This window comes from Doryrhamphus excisus, linkage group LG1, assembly GCF_037039965.1.
Source record: "Doryrhamphus excisus strain RoL-2023G ecotype Guam linkage group LG1, RoL_Dexc_Guam_v1.1, whole genome shotgun sequence".
Classification (NCBI taxonomy): domain Eukaryota; kingdom Metazoa; phylum Chordata; class Actinopteri; order Syngnathiformes; family Syngnathidae; genus Doryrhamphus; species Doryrhamphus excisus.
Window position 1 is genome coordinate 13,563,586 of NC_136357.1, and position 18,959 is coordinate 13,582,544.

At 40.5% G+C, this 18,959-nt stretch overlaps 1 protein-coding gene across 3 annotated transcripts in view; it reads left to right on the top strand.

The window, feature by feature from the left end:
* The first annotated feature begins 1,202 nt into the window (after positions 1-1,202).
* cttnbp2 (cortactin binding protein 2) overlaps positions 1,203-18,959 on the top strand; it is a 54,947-nt gene continuing 37,190 nt past the window's right edge. Inside the window, exons 1-2 of one of the 3 annotated variants that reach the window (XR_013627392.1) lie at positions 1,203-1,549; positions 8,602-8,709. Coding sequence is in view for 2 of the 3 variants with exons in the window: in XM_058074615.2 (XP_057930598.2) it covers positions 1,469-1,549; positions 8,602-8,709 (189 nt within the window). In the remaining variant the exon portion in view is untranslated. The remainder of the gene's footprint in view (positions 1,550-8,601; positions 8,710-18,959) is intronic. The other 2 variants (XM_058074615.2, XM_058074613.2) reach the window with 2 other exon arrangements.

Consider the following 18,959-nt stretch of genomic DNA (forward strand, 5'->3'; position numbering starts at 1 on the left):
AGTGTGGTGCAACATTTGACCTACATAGAGATGCACTAACCTCATTCTGGATCAGCATCCGATAATCCTAAAACCACATCTGGGATCTGAGGCCTCCATCCTCTCACTGCCTATCTGGCATAAACAGATCCATAGCAGAGAGATTTCAACTCTTATGGAAGATTAATGCTGAGCTTCTGGATTGTTGAGGATGACATGGACATGTCATGATATTTGCTTAATATTCAGACAATAATAAATACAATACCACAATGTCCATTTCTGTTCTATACTCTCCAGTATAACTTACAGAGAATATACTATATTAGACTAACACTCTACAATACCAGTTGATTGTTGTATAAACTTTCCTATACAACTAAAACACAATACTATACCACATGTTGTTATACTACACAATACCATACAAAGGTATAATGTACCCTGCTCTTCTACCCTTCTCTACAATGTTATACTCTACTACAGTATGTTATACTATACCACGCAATACAGTACTGTACTACTGCACCAAACTTTGCTATACAACACTAGGCTATGTAGTACTTTACTATGCTTTGCTATACTTTATCGCATTGAGCTATGCAATCCCTCTGCTATGGATACACAATGTTACACTATATTTATATGTATATTTATATGTTTGTTTCAGCTTTTTCCTCACAGACTTGCCACAGAGGATCAGTTTACATATATGATACTGCTTGTTATGCAGTACTACACCACACTATGCTACTCTATAATGCCATATATCTTATATAAAGTTGTGGAATTGTTTGTGACGTGTATTTTCTCATGGGAAATTCGTACAGAATTTCTAAATTCATGGCTTTTAAACTATTAAACAGCAACATTTTTGTGACGACTTCCTGTGATTGCACACCATTTTGTGCTGTTGCGATTGTATTTATTATATACATCCAATATCTTGTTACGTTTTAATTTCTACATCTCTATATTTTACAACAGGCTATACTTTATATAGCATTCTACACTAAACCTATGATTAAAACTAAACTATGTGCCATGACATCACTGTACTATAGTACAGAACATTATATTTCTATATCATGCTACGTTATCCAACATTATGCTATACTACTACTATAGTACTCTGGTGACATTGCAGTAGTGTTGATGTGATGACAAATGCTGTTGTCAGTCATGGAGGACACTTTTGACATCTGGACTTGTCCTCCTGCTCGGACCCCGCCCACCTCCAGGAGCCCACCTCCACCAGCCTCCCTCCGCTCCACTGGTCCGTCCACTGGCCGCCATCGTCATTTCTTTGCGGGCTGTTTACGGCGACAAGCTGTCGTCCTCGACCCCCGGAGCGACCCTCTATGTCCGGACTGTGACATGCGTGAGTTTTTTGATGGCCGCTCTTGACGTGACTGCCTGTCGTCCAGCAGCGAACTAGTTAACGAGAGGCGGAGGAGCCCGCGCTCCAGCACACCGCCACAGTGCGAAGATGGCGTCTCAGGGAGCCAGCGGAGAGCAGCCTCCTCCGGTACAAACCCTCACCGCCGCCGTGCTGGGAGGCGTCGACACGGTAAGAGACGGTAACGTTCGTGGAGATCACGGCCATGCGGGCTGGCTTTGTCCGCTTGTTGTTCAGTCTTGTTATGGAAAGATCGATGTGGCGGGCAGCACCAGCAGTGACCGCCGGGGTCCTCGACACAATGTCCGGGCGACGAAAAGCTCGATGCTCGGTGTTAGCACTCCCACCAGAACCGAGCCAGGCAGAACACCAGCAGCGCTCCCCTCCCCACTCTGACAAAATGACGAGATTTGCTTTTGCTGTGCTTCATGATGGACAATTCTTTTGTTTGCCTCAAGGCTTCTTCCAACCTTCGTCCCATGATGGAGGAACACCCACGCACACCCACGCACACACACACACTGCCCTTAAAACCCTTTTTTAACTGTGCCACTGTTCTGTGTGAACCTACACAGAATGGTGTGTCAAACTTGACCTGGCTATTGTCCGGCTTAGGGGCTAGTATCAGAGCTGGAACAGAGCCGGGATGCAGTCTGTGTGACAGGGCACTGTGCAATGCTGACAAATTGTATTGTTAAGTATACAATTATACATTGGTGCAGATCTGATGATGTGAAAAAAATATTTTTAATTTATACGCTGCATTATTCATTCACTCCACAGTCACGCAATGGTGGTTGCCTGCCAATTCGCACCAACGACCTCTACGACCATAGATCCATTGTCTATACTGTTTATCCTCACGAGGGTTGCGAGAGTATGCTGGAGCCTATCCCAGCTGACTTCGGGCGGGAGGTGGTTTACACCCTGGACTGGTCACCAGCCAATCACTGGGCACATATTGACAATGACTCACATTCACACCAACTGACAATTTGGAGTCGCCAATTAATCTAACATGCATGTTTTCGGAATGTGGGAGGAAACCGGAGTACCCAGAGAAAACCCACACAAACACGAGTTTTGCAAACAGAGATGCCCAAGCGGAGATACAAAAACACGTCTTCCCGATGATCTGACTCTGTGGCCAACATGTTAACCACATGACCACCGTGCTTCCATCACCAAACATTCATCCACGTTTAATACACCAGTGTCTTCCTGAAGGGAAACCGTAGCAGTGATTGGGTTGGTGGACGCAAGGTTCGAACCACCACTATTGGCAGGTTCTGTGTAAAAGTTACAGGTGAACCATTTATGCCTATGGCTGTCATATGCCAGTTTTGGGCTGATTTCTGTGTGAAAGAGACTATTCAAACACACTGAGTTCCGTTCATAAGCTAAGTAACCAGCATGACAAAATGTAGTAATATATTTTTGAGAGATATTTTGAGTAAATGCATTTAATTGTTCTCGTTTTGAAGCTGAAGTTCCTTCCACTAGATGGGGTATTTCTTCAGTTTGGTGTAACTAGTCGCTTCAGTGTCCTTTGTTTACATGCACCTACTTGAGATTTTTCAGAGCTCCATGATTTTCGGGGGAAGGGGATCAGGACTTTGTTCGCTACTCTTTAATGCCACCTGAGCATCTGAATGTGAACACGAAAGTGCATTTTGGACTGAAGAGGTGGTTTGAAAGTGCATGTGTGGAGGTGAGGGGGTGGTGCTGTTCACCAGACACCTTTCTAAATTGGTCTTAATTTCAGTGACTCAGCTGGCATAGCTGGGAGTACCATGTCAGCCAACACCCCCCACCTCTCCCGAGCACGCTTGTGGCCACCTTCGCTTGCCGGAGAGGCGAACAGGTGCATGGCGGTCAGGGCTCCTTCAGCTCACACTTTTTCTCCACTGCTACTCTGGGCCAACAACGAGGGGTTTCCGCTACCCTGAATGAACCCATCCCCCTGTTCAAGCCACCCACCGCCATGCCTGCTGTGGTTAAATAAAGCACTTTGCTCTTTACTCATCCCCCGTTACACTCTGTAGCTGGCTTAAGGTGGGGGTAGAAGTTTCTTGTTTGAGGGGCGGGTCCACAGAGGGGTTAGGTGTCAGTGCTGGTCACTTCCTTCTAATTTGCCATCGTACACGTTCGCCTCACTGCTTGGATTTATGTTACCGATAGTGCAGACGCTCACACGCACATGTACACAACACTATTACTTTAGGGTTGGTTAAATACTGAGTGTTCACGCTGATGAAATAATTAGTTGGACAAATGAAAATGACAAATGAAAAGGATAAATTAAACTCACTTTTACTGGAATTAAAGACAGAGCAGGGAACAATGACTCCTAGTTTCGGTTTCGATGCAAACAGGGAGGTTTTGTGATTAAAAGTACATTACAAACACAGTTATACTCATGCAATGTATTAATAACATGACAAAACAGGGACCCTATAGTATGCTGGCCGGAAATTGTCAGCTAATTTTTGCACAGTACACACAGTATACCTAATGAACTATACTGAAAGTATCAATAGAAAATAATAGAAATAATAGCTGGATTTTTTGCAAAGATCTCAATGTGCATTCATTCATTCATTCATTTTCTACCGCTTATCCTCATGTGTGTTGCATGCTGGAGCCTATCCCAGCTGTCTTCGGGCGCGAGGTGGGGCACACCCTCGACTGGTCGCCATCCAATCACAGGGCACATATAGACAAACAACCATTCACACTCACATTCATACCTATGGACAATTTGGAGTCGCCAATTAACCTAGCATGTTTTTGGAATGTGGGAGGAAACCGGAATACCTGGAGAAAACCCACACATGCACAGGGAGAACATGCAAACTCCACACAGAGATGCCCGAGGGTGGGACTGAACTCAGGTCTTCTCAATGTGCAATGTGCCAGCTAATTTTAGTAAATGCTACAATTATGTTACTAGCAAAATATTTACTAGTAAAATATTTGCTGCACACAGAGGCTTGAGAAAAACGTTGAACTTTGACCTTTAATTAGTCATAGTCATAAAAATCATTAGGGTTTGACATATCACACAGCACTGAAATCTAAACATGCTAATTCATCTGCCCTTTGACCTCTGCTAGGATGAGGAAAGAATGAGGAAGAACTGTAACCTGTACTTTTGCTGATCTGCACTCACACTGCTCCTCACTCATTTTACCATCACTTCATGACACAACTATTACTTTTACCAATACTGTACTATTACTGCAACTTTAATATTTATTATGTGCTGCCCAGCCAGGCCCACCTCTTCCAAGTCAACCTAGATAGACTTCAGGACTTGCCCAGAGCCTGAACAGGAAAATGGATGTATGGTTTTGCCATTTCTACAGTTTGGTCCTTCTTATTCGTTTTCACAGGCTGTCAAGCCAAAACATTTTAGTGCTGGCATGAACATGCCTCTGAGAAGCCAACTGCTGTTTCTTAGCAAGGCACCAAAGGAAGAGCTTCAAAGAAAGCGTGTCTCTGTTCCTGGTGACTTTCAGTGATGCCACATTTGCCTCATTAAATGGGCTGGGTGTCTGTATGCCACCCTGGGCTGCTCGTGAGTTTGGCATGCGGCACTCGCTGGAACAAATTTGAGTTTGCCTCCTCACCTGCTCACAGTGCAGAAACGCCAGAGGAGGAAAATGACCTCCTCCTTCTCACAGTGCCTTAGGCCTCATGACGGGCAACAGTCATCTTATTCATTCTCTAGGAGGCAAAAAGGTTTCTGGGAAAAACATTTTTGGACTGCATGTACATTTTTAAAGTTATTGAGTAAGTAAGCATTATAATTTTTTAAACAGAGTGACAGAGCATTCTCCATCGCAGCCTCTACCCTCTGGAACTCTTTGCCCCATCCACTCCGTGCTTGCCCTTACCTTCCCAGTTAAAAAAAACAACTAAAAACCCACCTCTTTAAATCTGTTTTTAATGTCTAACTTTTTATACCTGAGTGCTGTGCCCCGCCCCGCTTTTACTCATGTTTAAACTGTGTATAAACGAATGAATGTTGTATTTTAACGTATCTTTTACTCTGTTCACTTGTTTTTATTCAACTCCATTTTTCTGTAAAATGTCTTTGAGTATTTTGAAAAGCGCTATACAAATAAAATGTATTATTATTATTTATTATAAAGTGCTCGATCAACAATCATTTAAAAAAAATTAACAACCACTGTCTCCCTCTAGCTTTTCCCTCCTCATCCAATCAAAACTCATATCCCGATTATATTTAGGTAGAATATCAATATGTGATAGTATATATATATATATCTCGATATTTTTTCCATAAACTGAATTTAGACAAAATGCAAATATGTGTGCAAAGTTTTATTAAAATGTAAACAATCATATAGAAAAATAACCACTGAAATAAAATAATATATAATAAAATATAGAAAATACAGCACACTTTGTTGTAAATATTACAATATATCTACAAGACAGTGGTGTAAAATATATGGAGTGATGTTCCCTATGCTGGTGAAGCTAGCATTTCAGTAACTTTGAAAGCAGTATAACCTTTCAGCTCAATGTAGATGCAAACCTTTATGATTAGAGACGCAGTTAAATAGCAAATTGATACAATGACAGATACAGTTCTTCTCTGGTTTGTTAGTGGAACGTGAGCCATGATTAAATGGAATAATCTTTGCTGAGGTAGTCCATCCGTACAGTAGATGTGTAAATCACTGCTAAATGGCTGCTTGACATCAGGATGTCAGCAGAATGTTTAGGTAGCACTTTGCTTGATATGTAGCAGGACCTGAGACACAATTGCCTCTCCTGCCTTCTTTGGTTATTGTTGAACGTAGCTCACAACTCGGCAACACTTGTCGTTCCGGGAATGGAAACAAGTCGCAATTAGGAATTATTTTCTCTGTGGCCTTTTTACTCCAAGTTAGGCAATTATGATTGTGTTTGTGTGTTTCTAAACAAGCTGACATCCTGCAGTACCAACATGTCAGAAACAACACACAAACTGTGTGCCTTTTGTAAGTGGACCGGAAAAAATATTTTAATTGTTGCAAGAAGTCGGGTGGTCAGTCCGGATTACAATCATCTTCACTCGCTTGCCTGCGGCCGCTGACCAAGTACGTGCCTAATGACCTGGCTAAATGTGATTAGCTTTTAATCGCTATGCGGTAGGACGAGATATCTTTGCCTAATTTGAATGCTGTGTTTAATTAAAGCAGTATCAGGCACAGGAAGGTGCGATTGTAATGCAATACAAAGTTGAGTTGTGGTCAAATCCAATGTTCTGTCAAATGAGACTTTGCTAGGATTCTATTATTTCATAAAAAGTGTTTTACTCGCTACATTTAACAATCTGATATGACATTTTATAGGTCACTTAACAGTCTGACAGAAGATGACCTTTGTTCTTTTGCCCCTTTACAACCTTGGTAAGCCACTTCCTAATGAGTTTATGGTGCTGCCGTGTTCGTTTGGCAAATATGGTGACTTCAATGGTCACAGAAACATTCCTGGGATGTTGTGAAAAAATGTTGGGTTGACACTGTTCTGGATTAGTAAAAAGTTGCATCCAGATGGGAATGGATCACTGTTTGAAAACAATGTAATACACAAGGCAGACACAGACGGAGCCGCATGACACACCAAACGCATCAGGTTTTCCAAAAAAACCAACAACAAACGCATTTATTAAAAACAAAAAAATTAAAAAACTTCGCTTTGGTTCCAATTTTCTACAAGAAAAGCTCTGATAAAACATTCCACTGTTCTCAAATATCTTACTTTTTATTTTTCTACACAAAATAAGATGAAAAATAAATAAACAAATCAAGAATAAAGAAAATCAATCAATCAGTAATAAATAAATAAATAAATAAAATAATAATAAATAATAAATTATTTTTTTGTTTAAAATTAACAAAGCATTATTAGAGCCCTGTAGACAAGACAAAACACGACTATACATTTATGCTCTTTTTATTTACAACATATTGCGCAACTGCAGGGTCTTGAGACACACAAACTAGAGAGCTAGCGACCTATACAGTAGCCTTCAAGTTATTTCCTTTAAACTTAAATAGCCAAAAACTTAGCACTTCCACACGGATAGGGAGGATAACTATTAACCTTTAACCTTTAACATGAACATTAATCAAACGTAATAATTTTTTCTGGGTACATGATACCATACAGCATCCATATCAAATTTGCGCGGGCCGCACTAACATTAAACTTTCATATCAAGGCGGTGGCCTCAAACTAGTGTCCTGCGGGCCACATTTGGTTTGAGAACCCTGCTATAGAAGAAGAAAGAATGCATGTGCAGTCTATGCAGTGCAAATCTATCGTCTTCCGCTTTCCAAGGCTCGTCTAGCGTTACAGTGAAGTCTAATTATTTCTGCGAGTCATTCTGGAGGAACAGCAAAATGTTGACTATGATGAGTCATGTCAGTCGAAATATCCAGACATTTTGTTGGCTTGTTGTCAGATATCACTTCTGGTCATGTGACGGCGCTGGGTCAGTGAGGTCATAGTTTTCAGGAAACAGCAGTTTGCTTGTGTCTATGGAACCGACAAGCCTACATTTTCAGATTTTTCCACTGTGGAAGCCATTTTCAAAAATATGATTTCAGGGCACCCACCTTTTCCGTGAGGATGAGAGGCTGAAGCGATAAAATACTTTGCCGTTTTGACTTGAAAACGTTTCAGTGTGGATAGCCCCTTTATAAGTAAACTGCAACTGTTGCCAACTCCGTGATTTTCTCACAACTTTCCAAACCTTTTGTGACTTATTATCTCAAAAGTGATAGTGACAAATGTAAAGACTTTTACTGACATCATTGTAAGATCTTTTTGATATTTTAGATGTGCCTCTCCTGGAGTCACCACATTGGCAATTAGCATGTGATGGGCTCCGATCACATATTGTAACTACAGCGTGCTCATTATAAAACATATTGATATGCTCTTGTTAGTTAATTAAATTTTGTTTGCTTTGCTTTGCTTTGCTTTGCTTTTTATTTGATTTGCTTCAACTCAACTCAAAACACCCACACCGTTTTTCTGTTCTGTGAGACTCACTGAACACACTAGCCTACCACCCCCTCCCTTGTTCATCCAATCAGCAGTTCATCAATCCACTTCATCCATTCCACTTTTGTGATTAAAAACATAAAAATGAACTTTTAGGGTTTTTGTTGACTTATTTTTTGTGTCCCTTGTTACAGAAATGTGATTTCAACATGGATAACCTGAGCAAGCCGGAGCTGCTGACTCTGCTGAGCATCATGGAGGGAGAGTTGGAGGCCCGTGACCTGGTCATCGAGGCCCTCAGAGTGAGTCCATATACCTCTGCGCTCGCTAGGACCGCAAACCGTTACATGCACGTTGCCATTTTGGTAGTGATGAATTGCCCTAATAAATGTGGTATTGCCAAATCAGAAGCGTTGTCTCATCCCAGAAATATGCAGAACACTTTGCCATGGCGACTGTTCACTGTCTCTGCTCTGTGATTGTCTGTTCAAAGCTGCCTCTCTAATTGCCTTTGTTGTAAAAGAACAAGCTACTTGGCCCTTTTGTTAGCCGCCTGAAAGACTCGACGGCGCGAGTCAGCGTTGTGGCCGAGCGCCGCCTGGCTGCTTAAGTAGCCATGACTTGCTAGATGATGATCATAATGATGATGATACGAGATTGATGCTGCTGCACAATGGAATCTGTTTGAAATGACTTTCAGGATGCTGAGGAACACACAGAACAATAATATTAGCTTTGTCATTTACCTGTTTACCAACGTAAAGTTTACATCAAAAGGTCTTTGCTTTTGCGTTGCCATATGGACGCTTGTTTTTAGGATGTTTTTGTGCAACTACCGTGCGTCATAGATTTCATTAGCTTGTCTTCTCATGTGTTACACGGTTGAGTTGTGGTGATGTAGTGTGATGTGGCCAGTGGTTTGATGGCTGGACAGATTGCAGACATAGTGGGTGTGAACATTTGTAAGTGTTTTATTGCCTCCCCTGTATGAGATGAGAAATTCATTATTTACCTCCTCTTTTCTGCATTTTGAGTTGTTTTTCTGTGGCTCACTGCGATTGGCTGTTTCTTACCTAAAAGAAGATGCTGGTGTCATTCTAATGGGTTTGGCCGTTTTTGCAGCATCCTGTTTACATTATTTGACTTAAGCTTCAATTTTAGGTTTTGGTGGAAGTCAACATAAACAAAACCAATCATCAAACTTTTGTAATCCAAACCATATGCAGTAATTTATCATGTCCATTTTGATTTTAATATGGAAAATCCCATGGGTGATTGGGGAAAATCCTCATACTGTTTTTATGATGTTGCTTCAAATGCACTTTAAAAATACTGCTCTATGGCCGACATCGCTTTTACTCCTTGCTGCATTGTTAGCATGTTGTGATGTTTTGTAGTGTGCTCTGTTTGGTTGCTGCTGGATGGAAGTGCTGGAGCAGTTTGGAATGGACTGCTTGTATCAGAGTGCTTATATCAGAAATTTTAGATGCAGCCAGATATAACCCACTACAATTTTTTTGGTGATGGTAATGTCCTACTCCTTTTGGACATGTGGAACTGTGATTTGAATTATGTAATGTAATCCATTGTAACTTGTATGCCTGTTCAAATGAAATTAAACCATTACCATAACAATTAGTTCCGACTTGAGGGGGAAAAAAGTCAAGAGGACTTTCATGCTGCCCCTACTGCCTTTCTGGAAAGTCGCCATGTCTGTCAGTTAAGTGGGCACAATGAGCCTGTTTGTTGTGTGAGAGATACAGTAAGTTTCATGTGAGGGAAGAAAAAGTGAGGGTACAGTAAGGGGTGAGGGTGGAGTGAAAGAGTAAAGGACATCCACATTGAAGTCCAAGCTTGTCGCTTCTTTCTCCCTTTCTACTATCTCCAAGATGTCTCATCTGGTAAGCAGCCGCAGGGCTCAAATCAATGTGTAAATTAGTTACAGCGACACACGAACACGGCTACTGTCCTCCCCCACTTATCCATTCGTCAACGGGGTCTGCAGCATTATTAAGAAGCTTTAGAGCTGCGGATTAATTAGCATCTGGCTAAAGCTGGCTGAGCCGTCGTATCAGGTTTCGTCCAAGTAAAAAGAAAGGAAACTGTAAGCAGATTATCCAAACAACAATGGCGACGATATCACATGATTACCCATAGCTTGTCAAAAGGGGACCGTATCTATGGAATTCTCAGAGCAGGTATTTTTAGGCATGAACAGGTCTGGAATATTTTTAATGTGGCAAAAACTTGTGAGATTTGGGAGTCATGCAGTCAAACACAATCCTTAAAGAGGCAGTGGAACGCCATGAGGAACATTCGAGTAGGAGGTGACGGCCTCCTGTCGGCCAACATAAGAACTGCATTCACTGGCTTTACACCTCCATCTTATGTGTTGTGATATCATAAAACATGTCAAAATCCAGCCTCAGGAGTCACTTTTAGTTTTAGATTACATTAGTTTTCCATGTTGTCTAAGTCTTTTGGCGTCTTTGGTCTAAGTGTTGGCGGTGCATGTTCATTCGGGGGCGTCCATATTGGACATCTGTGCTTTTGTGAACACAAGATAATTTGACTGATAGCAAGATTTTGACAAGAGAATCAGAGCTAATTAAATTATGCATTGTAAAATAGGATGGGTTAGCATGCATATTTGGCTTTCACCTTTGTCTAAACTCACTTTGTGGAACAAATATTGGGATGTATATTTTATATAGATATTCAACCAAAATATATATGCATATGAGTTTTTGTCCATATCGCCCAGCCCTAGTTGTTGGCTATGGCTCCCATGAAATCTTTCAACGAGGCAAGCTCAGACAGAAGTGGTTGGAGTTGGTAAGTTCTAGCAAGAGAAATTTTTTTTCTTTGCTGTCAACGGCATTTCACATGGGACTGTTTTTGTGAACATCAATATGAAATATCCGCCAAACTGTTGCGGAAGGCAGAAGAAGCGTGCTCTCGCCGGTTAAAGGTTCATTAATGTCAGACATGCTGTGCGTCCACGGAGGTGGGGAGAACCACAGTGCTCATAATAGCTCCCCTTTACGCCACTATGATTGGGAAAACTGGTTTGTTAGTTTTTAAAGCTTTTAGATTGGTAACAGTTTGATCCTGGAACTTATTTCCTATCAGAAGATAATTGTTTCAAATTGTGTGAATCTTACTTTGGCTTGATAAGACAACATACTAGGGGTGTATCGTAATCAATTCTGCAGGCAACTTGGATTTAAATTATTGTAAGAAATTAATCACAATAGAGCCTCAATGTTTTATATTAATTGATTAGGAACATGTGGGTCCAAAACCAGGACACCGGAAGATTCAACAGGTGTGTTGCCATGAAGATGTGTCGTTCCGACAGCCATGATGGGAGGTCTAAAAACTCAGAATGTCAGTCCCAATGTGGTCATGTGATCTGCTATATGACTAAGCTGCTGTCAGCAGCGGGCCCATACATGCGCAGCAAAACACAACACATGCCTTGGGCCGCCAGGCTTGCTCCAGCGTCACGTTATCTGTGACCATCTAGCTATTTAAGGCACGTTCTGTTGCTGGGCTTCTCCAGCATTTGCCTTCAATGTGTTTACACTACATCAGAGCATGTATCTTCATCCTGTTTCAGGCCTCTTTCATCATGAATCATTTTCTCATGTTTTTTTTATTGTTCGTCTTTCTTTGCAGCCTCTCTGCCGCCACATCAATCCTTGAATTTGTGCCATTCCGTATTAAATTCTCTATTAAGTGTGCACTTACACAAGGGCAGGGTTTCTCTGAAGGAAATTTTTTGCTTTGGAAGTTTTTTTTACCTTTTCAATCATGCTCTGTTTAAACGGATAGCCCAGGCCAACAAAATCACTTTTATAAAACTGGATCATCCTCCCGTCTGCATGGCCGAGAAATGGGACAAGACTATCAGTCTTTTTGGCTAATGCTATCACTCCTACTTTGTAATGATACTTTACTCTAGTTACTAACTTTGCAAGAACAATAATGGTATGGAATGAAGAATAATCTAGTACAGGGCCAAAAGTGTAGTAAAAAGTATCATAAAACTATCCAAGTTTTTTTTTCCAACCAGACCACTCGCTCCCAATTTCTTTGTGCTCGAGGCAAAAAGAGGTGATGACGCAACTCCACAATAGAAGAGAGCATGTTTGGTGGAAAAAGGTGGTAAAGGTGCATGGAATATAGAACTGATGTTACAGTTACTAAGAAAAAGTAATCTGATTACTGACTACTGATTACTGAATTAAAAAAACAACTCAGTTACTTTACAGATTACTTTATGTTGAAAGTAACAAAGTTACATTGCGAGTTACTTTTTCAGTTACTTAACAGCGGCTGCCTGCAATGTCCTTTCACTACAGATGACTTGTTTTGAAATAGGAACGGGTTAGACTACTCGTTACTGAAAAAAAGGTTATGCAAGAGTAACGCATTACTGACATCAGTGATATATAGTATATATAGTCCTAAAAATAATCACCTTTTACACTATGTACAATGCCCATTTAAGGCTTAAGGCAAAATAACCAATTGATTGTTCATTATTTAGTGAAATGTTTCATTATTTCTTGCAAATGTATTGCTTTTTAACCAGGCAAAAATATGTTTTTCCGATTGCTCGATTAATTGACAAAAATTTCACTAGAATACTCAATTACTAAAATATTCGATAGCTGCAGCCCTAGTTTCAATTGCATATTACTTAGATCACGCATGCCTATATATCATATACTGTATATGGCACCTTCCTAATGTCAGTTTATTTTGTTCGCTGTTTTAAAGCACAATATATATGACTCATTCCTAATATCAGTTTATTTTGTTGGCTTTTCTAATACACAATGTTGATGTGATCATATGTGGCACAGTTACATGTGCAGCCGATCAGCCTTCCTTCTCCTATTGTTTTATTCATTCATCTATTTATTCGGGACAGACTAGTGGATATTAATGAACAGTCTGATTCTTCTGTACAGTTTGTAAATGAGCCAGATCCTCGCATGTTATTATCTGTACTTCGGCGCAGGAAAATATTCTCTCTATTCTCTCGTAAGTTCCTTTCTCCAGATCTAAAATCACTTTCATCCACACACACAGTCAGCATCCTGTTCCGATTGGTGGGTTGCCTAGCAGCCAGACCCCCCAACTCGGACCCTCCTTTGCAGGCTTTTTCGGCTCGTGTTTCTCCACCACCCACGGACGTTCCACTCAGGAATGAGGCTAAAAAGACCCTGAGAGTCAATCTTTAACCCCCACCCCTCCACACTCCCACTTACATTGCAGGTCTCCCCTAGAGAGCCACTCATATTTTCTCTTCTGGAGGGCAGCGTTTTGAAGTGCTGTCAGTTTGTGTGGAAGATGGGTTCCACTCCCACGGGGGGCTCAACTGTCTCCCAGTTGAAAGAGCATGTCTGAGTGGATGTATGGCTGCATGCATAATGCATGGGAAGATTGCTAAGTTATTTACTATCTTCATATCAAATAAAGTAAATGTTTAGTATGTGGGATTTGTGGATATCTACTGTTTAGGTGAGTAAAAAATCACCTTGGATTTAAGGCCAAGGTTCGGTTCATTTTGGGTCAGTAAGGGAACAAAATGCCAAACATAAGACTGCTTAGATTTTGTATAACAGCTTTAATGATTTCGGAACAATGGCGGCACACAGCTTTTGTCTTATCCACTGTCTTTATCCATCTACATATTTCACCGGAAAGGCCAAGTGGTCCCAAAATTGAGACTTTAACCACAGAACAGGGTTTTCAAGCTCTGTCTTCTCCTTGGGCCTGGGACTAGCAATGACTTCTGTGGGCTGCGCTGTATTTTTTTGTATTCTCTATTGATGTGATAAATACTTCCCTCACTTTTAATGCATACCGAACCAAAGAAATCTTATTTTATTGACATTGTTTCTACATTTTAATTGATATAGATGTTTTGAGCTTGTTATGTTGACATGATTTCAGTCAATTTACCATGTATCTGAATCCTATAAATAAAGCATATATAGAAGGGCTCTCATCGGCATCCCTCAGGCCTTTTGTTTTCCCCGTTTCCTGCATTGAGTGACGAGTTCAGCAGCTAATGACCTGAATTTAATTCTCAGACATGTCTGATTTGACAACATCACGCCAGCACAGGAAGAGAAGGAAAAAAAAACTCTGTAGGGATGCCACTCTATTGTCATGCAGCTGCTTGTACTAAATGTGCAAGAAAATTACATTTTTATTATCTGTAGCATCCATCTGTCGTTGTTGGTATCTTATAGAAATAATTTCATATTTCTGCATCCTTGCATCATTTTCGTGCTGGGAGGATTAACACTGCATCAATGTGGGATGTCTATAAATTATGAAGGAGCACATTATGTGTGACCAATGTACACTTACTGCTTATTCATGCTGACAGCTCTCTGACAGTGTGAACAACAGTGATCATTATTATCTTTGTAAAGATTACATATGTGACACAGCTCATATGTTTACAGGTAATTCAATTCATGAGTTTTATTTTCTCCGCCGAATGAAGACCCAGTGTCGTTGAGTTTTTAGATGGTTTGGGTTCTGGGTTCTTATCTTGTATCCGTTGTGTTGTATGTTGGTCACAAATTCATCTGAAGGCATTTGCTGGCTTGTCTGTGTGTACAGTATTTACGTTGTGTGTCCTCAGCACGCAAAAAGGCGCCGGTGAAGAGGAACGATTGGCGAGGAATTCAGGAAGTAGGTCATAGAGACCATCCTGCTTTTCCCTCCTAATCCTCTCCACTTGCATCACTCCTCCTCCTCCTCTTCCTCCTTTATTTAGGCCAATATTTCACTCCTCAGCTCCCTTTCCCTTCCTCAAGTCAACCTCAATTTTTTGTAACATAGACTAGCTGGGATTGCACATTACTGCTTGCTCACAGTTGCTGTTTTTTGATGACACGACATAACTCACAGTTGATTAAAATTCAACAGATGTAGTTGACTGTGAATGAGGTATGTGTCGCACTGTCATGTGACTCACTTTGACAGTTCAATTGGGTTCTTTCTGGTATCTCTCTTCATGGTGTCTTTATGAGGTTCATGACACACACACACACACACACACAGAGCACCCGTCCACGTGATGATGGGGAATGTAATGAGAGCCGGTGATACAAACAGAAATAGTCGTGACCCTGTTTGAAGACATGATGGCAGCAAAAGTAGTGTTACAACAGGCGTGTATTACACCCTTTGACACAGAAATACACAATATTTTGTGTTTGACAAAGACATCACACTCACAACCACAGTTTTTGTCTTTGTTCTGTGTGGCTAGATAATAGTTTTAAATGAAAAGATGAAATGTCTGAAATAGAATAAAAATTAGGGTTGGGCGATTTGTAAATACATCCGGCAAGGCTGTAAGCTTAGCTTTTTCACTGGGAGCAGAGGGGAGAGGGAAGTCTGGGCCTCCCTGCAGGAAAAAATTAGGAGCAATGTGACATTTCTTAAATGACACAATGTTATTATTGTTTTATTATTAATGAATATAGAAAAGGTCAAATATAATCTTTTTAGAACAAACCGTTAGCTATGTTCAAGTCCTCAGCGAATAACAAAAGACAAACAATATGAACAAAAAACAATATGAAGGAGTGCCTTGTTTAAGTGGACATTTTAATATATTTTTATGTCAGCAACTCATATACTCAATACTTTATATTAAGGAGTAGTATTTTTATAGGTAAACATTTTTAGAAGACACAAGCATGTCCTTATTTTGTGCCATGAATACCAGCTTGTCAACTGCATTAGGTTTGGCAGCTCGTACATTTGTTGTGTAAATAAAACTATGTAGAGTCTTCGTTTTCAGTAGGTTTTTAAATCACATTTTTTCCACTGTAAAAATGTGCTTTCTGACTGTATTACTGTATTATTTTTTAAATCATGGCCCATATTTCCCAAGCTGATATTCCTTTACATAACATTTGATGTAGTTATCGTTGTCGTTCCCCATCTAATCACACACAGAGATTTACCCAACTAATTATAGATTAAAATGTATTTGTCTGTGATTAAATGCAATTAATTGCAAGTTAACTACAGACAAAATGTGATTAATCACACAGATAGATTCCAGTCCTGTGGGGAAACTCATTTCTATGTGTGTGTGTGTTTGTGAGAAGGCCCGCTGGCGAGTGCTGTGATTTTCTACTTCACTGGTGTCTGATATTAGAGGAGCTCTTGGATATGAGCCCTTTGGCTTATTGCTTGGCCTTCTTGCATCTCGCCAAGCCTGTGGTGATCAAACGCGCACTCGCCTTCAGTTTGCACGTGTCTGTGTGTTTGTCTGTGTCCTCCTTCTGACTAATACCACTGATTTTTGAGTTATTCATGAGATTGTTAAGTTGCCCTCCTGCAGGGCTTCCATCTGATTACAGTCTAAAAGGTGTTTGTGTTTGCACATTTGTGTGAGCAACCAGACTTTTTAAACCTTTGTGTTTAAAAGGACTAAGGCCCTGCCAACACGGAAATATTCCTGGAATTTTCTCTGGGTGCTTAAATTTTTTTTTTTGTGTCCACACTGTGCCGGATTAGTAAATACTTCAGACGGGAACGGATCACTGTGTGAAAATTATATAATACTAGGGGTGTCACAAGATGTTGCAAGGTTAAAGCATGGCAAGATTTCTCAAAAAGGCTTGTTGGCACTAGGCGTTGGGACAATAATTAATTTAAAAATTAATTAATCACACAATAAATGAAAAGGAGCCTGATCATTTTTCCAGCATCAATACATTGCCATGTACATGTATGTCAATTTTACTCGTCTGTCACCTTCAAACAGGCAAGAAGAGAGTTCACTCTGTCCACAGGCTTCAGTACCTTGGTATGTTTGGTCCATATAACAGAGGTATGAACAAAGTGACTGCATACAGCTCTATGTCTCAATGAATGGACACGAGTCAGATGCCATAGAGTGTAGCACAGTAGAAATAAAATTAGTATATTGCAATATATTGTCATATATTTTTTCATTCGGCTTTTCTGAAAAGTAATCTTGTCTCGTTTCCTTCACAGAGACCCAATCTTGCGTATCGTCTCCTCAAGTAAACTGAGTGTGAGTGTCTTGTGACGTCCCTATGTAATACACAAGGTAAACGTACATGTGGCGCTGTAAGCAGACATGGAGTCGGAGCCACATGACACACCAAATTATAGGACAACAAAGAATACACAAGTCTGATATGTCCGGTTTGACGACAAAGTCAATTTACTTCTGTGAGTATTCTTGGCATATAAGCAAAATATCATGAGAATATTGACTGGGGTGAGTCATGCCAGTCAAAATATTCAGATATTATGTTGGCGTGTCGGCTTTTCAATTCTGGTACGCCGTTTCCATATGAATGAAAGGCTGAAACAACAGAACACTTTTTTTCTGGACCTGAAAATGCTTGCATGGGGCATGGAGCATGCACTTTGCATGGAGCTCTTGTATTGGATCCATAATGTTATAAAGGGTGGTGATATAATCAAGCCTGTATACACAAACTCTGTTTGATTCTGCCATGTTGAAACTGAGAAACGTTCTTTTTTCAGGATCAAATGGTATCTCCTAAAATGGCATTGGCATTGTTCGGTGTGCCCGTGCAAGGGTCATTAGCGCACCAGCAGGTACATCCTCTAATGTGAATGCTTAGTGTCAGCCTCAAGCCACCAATTCCACAAGTTTGATTGCGACCAAGGGTAAATCTGCTTAACATTGACACCCTTTTACACCCAGAACACTGTTGTTGTGTGGATGAACGGCTGAAATGATAAAATACTTTACCGTTTCAAAAAAACGTTTCCTAGTGGACAGGCTCTTATGGTCCATTTCTTCACACACTTGATAAACTGTCAAGGCGAGAACAGAGCCACTACTGTTGCTCAGGAACTTGATATCCAGACAAAGACATGACTGTGTTGCAAAAGCGTAAGAACAGCTCTTTCTTCACCCACGTCCTTCAGACCCGACCTCCGGGAAAAGCACTTTGACTCTCTCCAGGCGGAACAGGAAGAACATGAAAATGGAGATGGAGAATGACAGACATAAAGGTGAGGCTGCAGGATGCTTGTAAATTCAATTGTTTTTGGCCACATTGCATTATTGCCAAGCTCGAAGCAAGACAGCAATTCGTGATGAGTAGGCGGAATCAATGTCCAACATGCACAAGAGACTGGAGAAAATATTCTCAGACTGACTAATATAAAAGCTCCACCGTTCACCAGGAAGCCAAAGTGATGGAAATCAATAAATAACAATAAAGTGGAACAAAATTTATAAACACAATCTGTCATTAAAAGTAGAACAAAACTGCCGAAGAACTTGCTAATTATACATTTTATACATACTGTGTACTGTAGAGCCCCGCTATGAGTGGGGTTACATTTTAAGATCACCACCGTATAGCAAAAAACAGCAAGTAATTGGAATGGTATTTTTGGCACATACCTTACTCCTCCTGCTAGCTTGATGTTGGCATTCTCCTCCAATTTCAAATCAACATGTGCAATAAAAGTGACTGTTGTAATAATT